At 52.4% G+C, this 8,890-nt stretch overlaps 1 protein-coding gene across 1 annotated transcript; it reads right to left on the reverse strand.

Moving 5' to 3' along the window:
• Nucleotides 1-1,799: 1,799 nt before the first annotated feature.
• COMMD4 (COMM domain containing 4) lies at nt 1,800-7,431 on the reverse strand. Its single transcript, XM_036081081.2, has 8 exons — nt 7,352-7,431; nt 3,746-3,817; nt 3,473-3,538; nt 3,271-3,310; nt 2,867-2,986; nt 2,668-2,748; nt 2,164-2,340; nt 1,800-2,076 (listed from the first exon to the last, which is right to left on the reverse strand). The coding sequence occupies exons 1-8, from the start codon at nt 7,352-7,354 to the stop codon at nt 2,036-2,038; spliced, it is 600 nt and encodes a 199-aa protein (XP_035936974.1). The 5' UTR covers nt 7,355-7,431; the 3' UTR covers nt 1,800-2,035.
• Nucleotides 7,432-8,890: the final 1,459 nt, after the last annotated feature.

Here is an 8,890-nt window from a genome sequence, read left to right on the forward strand (position 1 = left end):
GAAGCCTGCTTCTCCCTCTCCCACTCCCCTTGCTTGTGTTCCCTCTCTGTCTCTGTCAAAAAATAAATAAAATCTTTAAAAAATAAAAAAAAAATAAAACTTCTATCTCATTCTTTGTATCTTCTATTTCTTTGTTAAGACTTGAGGCATTTTTATGATGGCTACTTTAAAATCCTTGCCATACAAGTCAGAGTTATCTTAGTGTTAGCATCTGTTGTGTTTTCTCATTCAAGTTGAGATTTTCTTAACTCTCAGTTTGTTAGTTTGAATCCTGGACATTTGGGGTTTTGAGACACTGGATCTTATCTAAATCTTCTTGGAGCACTTGGGTGGCTCAATTGGTCAAACACCTGAGTCTCCATTTCGACCCAGGTCATGATCTCAGGGTCATGAGATCGAGCCCCATGTCAGACTCTGTGCTGAGCGTGGAGCCTGCTTAAGATTCTCTCCCTCCCTTTTCCCCTCCCCTGCTCACACACTCTCTTAAAAATATATATATATCTATACACACACACACACACACACACACATATATATAATATATGTATGTATGTGCCGGGGGTGGGGTGGGGTGGAAGAGGGGCTGCAGTTTCTTTGTGGTGTGACCGGAGGAGAGCAGTTATCGTCAGTAAGTCTCCTGTCTTGCCAGATGGCCCCTTTCCTGATCCCCTGGCTCAAGAGAGCATGCTTTAGTCGAGCTTCCAGTCTGTGTGCTGGTGTTTCTCAGGTTGCCAGTCTCCAGCACCCAGCCCAGGACACAGGGAGCAAAAAGGAAGCCTAAGGACTGCTCTGCTCTGCTGTTCTTCAGTTCCTCAGGATCTCAGCGAATCTGCCTTCTCTTCACCTTTCAGAGTCTCCTGTTTGTTTTATATGTAATGTCCAAGGTTTTCAGCTGTACTTGGTGAGAGGAATGGGGGAAGTGCATCTGTTCCATTTTTCCAGAAGCAGAGGTCAGGACGAGTAAGTCCTTAACTTTTTGATGCTTAAAACTGTCGCATCTTTGGCCAGTGGGACAAGCTGGCTCCTCCTGACAGCACTCGTTATTGTCTGGTAGCTTCCCTGCACCCCAAGATGTTCTAGGCCACTTGTCTTAGTTCAGGGTCCTGTCCCAAAATACCAGAGACTGGGTGGCTTCGACAACAGACATTTATTTCTCAGAGTTCCAGAGGCTGGGAAGTCCAAGATCAAGGAGCTGGCAGATTTGGTTCTTAGTGAGGGCCTTCTCCTGCTTTGCTGTTCTCATGTGGCCTTTTCTCGGTACAGGTTCTGGACAGAGTCTGTCTTTCTCTTCTTATAAGGGCCTAACCCCTTCATGAAGGTCCCACTCTCATGACCTCATCTAAACCTAATTACTAGCCAAAGCCCCATCTCCTAAGACCATCTCATTGAGGGGTCAGGGCTTCCGCATAGGAATTTGGGGGTGGACACAAACATTCAGTCCCTAACCCCACTCCTCTTGCCAATGAGCGGTTCAGACAGGGACCCTCCTCTCTCTATCAAACGAAGATGGCAGGAAGAGCAGGGCTCTCTCCTTTCTCTACTCGGGGCATCTGGCACTGGGGCCACGTGCTTACTGCCCGCCTGCAGACAAGGCCAGCACAGGACTGCGAGCTAGAACCCCAATTCTCCTCTCCCCACACAAGCTGTGTCATTGTGGTCTTTGTTCTGCCTCACCCTGGACCTGCCTCAACCAGTAGTTGAAAAGGGAAATGAGTAATGGGTCAGGGAGGTCTGTATGTCACTTGGTTTCTCTCACAAAAACCTTTCATCTGAACCCACAAAGAAACCTGTGCACACACTCCTTTACACTTCTGTTTATTCTTCCTGCTCATGAAAACTGTTGACAAGTGACTGTCATGGGGGAGGGAAGGCAATGCTGGAAAAGTCCTCAGAATCCTTACGCTGAATTCTCAAGTGGGAACCTAGCAAGCCAGAGATCTGGGAGGCCAGGCCTCCAGGGTCCTGGAGCTGGGGCCACCCACGAAGAGGAGTTCGGAGCGCAGCAACTCAACATGGGCCCCAAACACCCTTCTCCTCAGCCCAGGGAGCTCATCAGGGTCTGAGCCTGCTTCAGTTCTGCAAAGGGAAGAGGTGAGCAGGTGGGTGGCAGTCAGGTGGGATCTGGGAGGGCCCCTCCCCCCTCCAGGTACAGCAGAGTCTCACCTGCCAGGAGGACCTGGAACTTGTCTGCTGAGAGAGACATGGCCAGAGGCCGGGCTGGGGCACCTGAGGCAGCTGCCACCTCCAGCCTCAGGTGCACCATCGGCTCTTCCACGGACCGAAGCAGGCTGGAGCTCAGGGTGTAGTCCACCCGCCAGCCCACACCTGCCAGCCTATTCACTGTGAAACGGGGGGCCCTCAGGATCACAGGCTGGTAAGCCACACTGCCCTCAGCCCACACCTGGCTCCACTCTCGACCCTTCAAGGCTGTGGGACCTTTGAGAACCTCTCATCCCTCTGACCCAGGGAAGGTGCTCAATAATCAGTAGTGAGATTATCCACAGCAGATCTCAGAGGAAAGAAATCTGGGCTGGAGTCAGGAGTCCTGGCTCCGTGACTGCTTGACATGTGACCAGGGTTAAGTCTTCTGAGAACAAGCACCTCCCATGAAGCATGTACCTTCTAGAATGGAGCCCAAAGCCCACCCCGGCCCCCTCCCACACTCACCACGCAGGCTGCAGGCCCGCAGGTGCTCCTGTAGGGGGCTTTGCTTCTCCTCATAGCAGCGACACAGGCTGGCCGCGTGCTCTGGGGACAGAATGGAGGGCCCCTGATGTAGCAGGTGGGGGCTCAGACTGCTCGCAGGGCAGGTCTCAGGCTCCTGGCCCAGAGGGCCTGGCACACATGCCTGCCTGCACACCCGTACCTTTGGGGAGCCCCAGCTGCTGCAGTTCACTGGACAAGGACTCGCCATCCACACTATGCTTGGCCGCACTGGAGAGGATGAAACTCAGCACTGCCACCGTGGCCTTGACATCGCCCGACTCTGGGGGGGGGGAGGGGTAACCCGTGGGTGGGGGAGGGGGTGTCACTGTGGCCTCAGCCAACTTCTTGTTGCCCCACTATCTTCAGCTCACAGCACAGCAGTGAGCACTGCTACTGCCCCCCACCCCCGGAACTGGCAGAGGCCGGGACTGGCGACACCGTTCTTCCCCCTCTGCTGAGGCAAGTGCGGCAGGACAGGCTGCTGGGAGGAGGGGCCTCTGTGCTAAGCCCCAGGCCAAGTACCCGCGGGGGCCCAAAGGTCTGCGGACTCAGCAGGGCACTCACCAAACCTGGCATCAGCGGTGAGCTTCAGGATCTTCTCGTACTACGGGGAGAGGAGGCCCTCAGGGGGTGCCAGGCCCCTGCTCACCAGCCACTTGCACCCCAGCCTGCATCCTAATCGCCCACCTCCCTGGGTCTGGTGCACTTTCAGGGCAGTAGGGATCACAGGGTCATGGGGCAGTGGGGTGCTGGGCCCCGCACTCACATCAATCCCCTGTCCCAGAAGTTCCTTCAGCACTTGGCTACACAGCAGCCTCAGCTTCACGGAGGACTGGAGGGGAAGGCCTTGCATGAGCCCAACTGGCCCACCCACCCCTCCATGCTGCGGGGCTGGCCACAGGACTAGAATCACACAGCAGGCTAGGACAAGCTGAGGGCACTGAGGCCCCAACCTCAGAGTGACCTCACACCCTCCATCCCCAAAGCCCTCATCCCCAATCCCTGCCTCCTCCCCCCCAGAAGACCCCGTGCACTCAACAATCTTGGCCAGCGTGCTGATCTCCGCCAGGACCCAGTCAGGACAGTCCAGATCACCACAGAACCGGAACCTCTGCACAGGAGTGAGGCAGCCGGTCAGGATGGAGGCCTGAGGTGCGGCCAGGTGTCTCCCCCATTATTGCTCTTCGGGGATCCCTGCTCCCTGTCCAACATGGATGCCCTCTGGCCACTTGTTCTCTCCTATCACCAGGCCGTTTAGAGAACCCTCTCACGGACCCACCTGCCGCCGAACCTTGCTCTGCTGCCTATCCTAGGCATTCATGTGTTCGGGAAACATTGACTGTGGCAGACCCCAATCTAAGTGTTGGGGGTACAGCACAGAACAGAACAACGTCCTTGTCATGACGTCAGTGACCTCTCACTTCCTCCTCCTTCTCCTCCCTAGCTCCAGCCACACTGGCCTCCTGCCACTCCTGTCACACCAGGCGCTCTCCCACCTTGTCCTCGCTGCCCCTGCACACCCTGTTCGCAGCCTCATGCTGGCCTTTGCCCAAACGGGTCTTCTCTGGCCATGCCTCCTTCCTCCCTCCCTCTTTCCTTCCTTCTTCCCTCCCTCAATCCCTTTTTTTTTTTTTTTAAGATTTACTTATTTGAGAGAGAGCACGAGAAAACGAGAGGGAGGGGCAGAGGGAGAGGGAGAGAGAATCTCAAGCAGACTCCGCACGGCGCGCAGAGCCTGACCCAGGGCTCCGTCCCAGGACCCTGAAGATCACGACCTCAGCTGAAACCGAGAGTCAGACACTTCACCAACTGAGCCACCAGGTGCCCCGACCATACTTTCTAAAACAGCCCCTTGCACAAGGAAAGTTCAGAGGCCAGTGGGTATGTTCATTATCTTGATCGTGGGAACATATACATTTCAGAACTTATTGAACCGTACATTTATATGTGTTATTGTTGATTTTATCTCAGTAAAGCTGTTAAAAAAATAAAATAGCTCTTCTCCATCATGCTCTAGCCCCTATCCTTCTTTCTTGATCTCCACAGCAGACATCACATTTATTATTTACTCAAGGTCTGTCTCCTGTTAGAATGCAAACCCACCCTGTCGGCCACATCTTGTCAATATCCTCCATTCCCTGGATCAATTGTCCTTTGTCCGGTCTGCCCGACAAAGCTCTAGGGCACAGCAATATACATGTCCAGCTTTCCACACCTCTTACATGTGGGCTGCTTACAGATGCTGGGAACAAAACCCCGCAAACTGAGGACACCTCACACCCACGTTCTCCTGATTCTGCTGGGCCCTCGCTGCAGCCGGGCAACACCATGTCCTCTACGTGGCCCTACCAGTCATCTTCTCAGCCACTTCAGACCTGCTTCACAATCCTTCAACCACCAACCCTCTTGCTCTTATTCACCTGACCCCACGGCACTGGTGCTTCTTTGTGGGCCTCCCATGAAGTCCTCTAGCCATGGTCACAAATGACTGTCACTAAATCTGGCCTTCCTCTTACCCAACTCCTGCACAGGAGTGAGGAAGCCGGTCAGGACGGAGGGCAGCATCTCACATGAACCCGTCCTCCCTGGTGAAGCAGCATATTCTCCTGGATTTCTCCCTGTCCTGACCTCGGTCTCATTTGCTGGCTCACCCTCCTTCCCCCAATCCCCAAAAGGTGATCTCCGCACACGGCCTGCATCATTACTCTGGGGCAGGGGCCTGGGACAACTGGTGAGGAGATCGGGTATTAAGGACAGTCTTGCACTTCTGTCTCTATTTCAGGAGTTTTTAACCTTTTTCTGCCATAGCCTCATCTGGCATCTGGTGAAGCCTATAGGCCTTTCTCAAAACCATGTTTTTAAGTGCATAAAATACATAGGATTGCAAAGGAAACTAAGTTATCAAAATAGTCAAACAAATTGGTGATGTGATGTTGCAAGTCTAATACCCATCATAACTTAAAAACGATCTGCATAAATACGTGAACAATGTCACCAGCTGTAATATGATACGAAAGTATCTCGAATTCCTATTGGTCACGAAGTCAGACGTGCTGCTGATACTGGGGCTGGTTGCCAATATTCACAATCGAAGGAAATGCTAAATTTCAGTGAAGTTAGTAAAAATTAAGATGTGAGATTTTTCCTAAGTTCACGGGCCCCTGACTTCAACCCACAGAAGTCTTTTACCATCTCTGTATTATTTACATTTTTTACAAGAATGTGTTCCTTGTGTCATTTCTTAAAATGCTGGCATTTCTCTAGGTTCTGCCCTAGGTCCTCTCTTCCCAACTCACATCACTGAGATGTTACATGTTTTTAGACTTACAATGACCACCTCTGTGCTGATGACTCCCCAGGTTATAAATGCATTGTAGCTTCTCTTCTGAGCCTTAGACCCTTAAATCTAGACTGTCTTCTAGCCAGCTGCACCTGGTGGCTCGCAGAAACCTCACACAGCGCCACCTATCAAAGTTAATGTTTGCTCTTTGCCCGGAAACCTGCTCCACGTCCTGTGTTTCCCACCCCACTGAGCACCACCACCTGGGAGCCAAGCCGACACCCCGCTCTCCCTTTTCCCTCATGCATTTCCCCACTTCTAGCTCCACTCTCTCCGCCCTAACTCAGGTCACCACCATCCCCTGGGGGTCTGCTGCCCCAGCTTGGGCTCTCTGCTCCCCTCCTGCTCCCTCCACAAGTCAGCCGAAAGGATTTTCCTAGCTTCCTAGTGCCCTCTTCTTAAAGTCTAAACTCCTTTCCGTGCTCTCAAGACACAGCAGGATTTGGTCTCTGTTACCTGTTGAGCCTCGTATTTCACTACCCTTCAGCTGATACCCTTCCAGCTAGGTGAAGTGCACCCACTGCTAGCGAGCCATGCTCTCTCTCACCTGAAGCCTTTGAACATGCTGTTCTGTCTGAAGATAGAGCCCCCCCCCCAAGCCTCCTCACCCCTGGGACACAAACTGCACTGCAGCCAGCCAGTTTTCTTCCCTGCCCCCAGGCCCTCCGGTGGCTGTCACCCTCAGGAAGCCTTCCTAACGCTACTCACAAGGCACAGTTAGGTCCCTTCCCCTCAAGTCTTAACTATGACTGCCAAGTCAAGCCTCTTGCAGTTTAAGCCCCAATGCCTGGCACACTGCATGGTGTAGAGTCGGCACGCAAAGCCTGTTGAAGGAATGAATGGACGGAGGAGTTGAGAAGCCCCAGCCCCACGTCTACTCCTTTCTGGCTCTGGGAAGGGTGAAAGGACTTCCGAACAGGGCGGAGACTGAGCCTCATTCTATGCAAGTTCTTCTCCAGGTCGCACAGGAGGGCCGGGAAGAGGGCACCTCTGGGAGGTCGTCCGGGGGCCGAGGAAGGCCTGGAAGCGCTCCCGCCCCGGGCAAGCTCCACTTCCTGCCCTGGGGGGTGCGGGCCCTTCCTTCCCGCCGAGGAAGCACCGGGACTCCAAGCCCGCGGCCCGCCCGCCCTGCCAGCCGACGCTCGGCCCTCACGACCGCACCCAGGTGTCTGCCGAGGGGCCGGGGCTGCCTCCACCTCCCCGCCCCGGCGCCCACCCGCCCGCGGCCGCATAGGCGAGGGTCGGGGCCTCCCTGCCCGCCCCGGCGCCCCGGCGCCCCGGCTCCGGTCACCCCGCGGCCCTCACCATCGCGCCTGGAAGCCGGCCCTCCTCCTGCGGGTGCGCCCGGTCAGCTGACGCGGCGGTCACGTGGTGTGGGCGGTGCCTCCAGGGCGGGGCGGGGCGGGGCCCGGGCGAGCGCCGAGGGCCGCTCTGGGAGCTCCCGGGGGAGAGTGGTGAGCTCGCTGTCTGTCTCCCCAGAACCCCTTCCCGGAAGTGACCGGCGCCACCCCCGCCTCACGACGCGGTTTAGCTAGAAAGAGAGAGTGGGAGCCATAGAATGTGTTCGACTTAAGGGAGCAGGAGTCCGGAGCCCTTTCTGGATCTTGGAATGATGCCCTTGTGAAGGAGGGTTCAGGTCGTTCCCTGTTGCCCGCCAGTTAGCCGTGCCCTTATAGATAGCTATAGGCTGTGCTGTGGCTAAAGGCATTTAAAAAGTTTACTGAAATATGATACACGTAGAGAAAAATGTACATGTTGTAAGTATAAAGCTTAAATGAATTTTCATAAACTGTACAGCCTACGTCCCCAGCACCCATATAAGGAAACATTACCAGTGACCCGCATAGCTCCTTCGAGTGCCTGAGTATTTTATTTCATTTTGATGAATTCCTCTTAGTTGCCTTAGTTACAATTGGCTGTAACAATTGACATGCTCAGAACTCTCCCTGTGGCTTCACCAACATTAGATGTTTATCTTAGTTTTTCTCAATCGAATGGGAGAAAAATAGGTTGTTTTAAGTCGCATTAGTCTGCTTACTGGTGAGTTTGAGCAAAGGATGGACTAGGAAAACTAAGTTTCCAATATTCACTTAAAGAGGTAAAAACAAAACAAAACAAAAAACAGCAACAGCACCAAAAATATCCTAGAGAATAGACTGATAACCAGAGAAGAAATTGAACAATTTGAGATCTCTTTTCGATTACATATCCCACCCCCCATAAACCAGGCCCAGCTGGTTTTATTGTTGCAGCCTTTCAAGCTTTCAAAGGACAGAACCCATCGCAATTAAACTGCTCCATAAATAGAAAAAGATAGAAAGCTTCCCAATTCATGCTAAAATCGATCTCATTTATAAAGAGCTTTTTAAAAATCATAAACATCAGCATGTTGAAGTCAACAGTGTGTTAACATACTACACTATGTCAAAGAAAAACTTCATCTTAAGAATTATAAGACTGGTTCAACTTCTGTTTCATCATATTAATAGGTTAAAGAAGAAAACATTGTTGATAGACTTGGAAAACCATTTTTGATTCAAAAGGAGAAAAAAGAAAAATTGGGAATAGGTGGAAACTGCCTTAAATTGATAGAGTATCTGAAAAAGGAAAGAGCAAACATGAGACTTAACATCAGACGAAGTATTTAAATCTGGAAACAAGGCCAAAAGGTGGGTGGTGTGTCCTTTTAATGTCATACTGGAGCATTGTCTCACAGATTTGTTTCATAAATAGAGATTATTTGACTATTTAGAGCAGTGGTTCCCAGACTTTACAGTGCATCTGTATCACCCACAATGCGTGGGGAGACAGAGGTGCTTCCCACCCTCGAAGTTTCTAATTAAA

The sequence above is a fragment of the Halichoerus grypus genome, chromosome 8, assembly GCF_964656455.1.
Source record: "Halichoerus grypus chromosome 8, mHalGry1.hap1.1, whole genome shotgun sequence".
In the NCBI taxonomy this organism is placed as follows: domain Eukaryota; kingdom Metazoa; phylum Chordata; class Mammalia; order Carnivora; family Phocidae; genus Halichoerus; species Halichoerus grypus.

Excerpts from the sequence above, each read along its gene's own strand:
- COMMD4 (XM_036081081.2), bottom strand. Across the intron at positions 3,539-3,745 it reads TCAGCACGCTGGCCAAGATT|TCCTCCGTGAAGCTGAGGCT; the intron begins GTTGAGTGCACG and ends CTTCCCCTCCAG. Across the intron at positions 2,987-3,270 it reads CACCGCTGATGCCAGGTTTG|AGTCGGGCGATGTCAAGGCC; the intron begins GTGAGTGCCCTG and ends CCCCCCCCCCAG.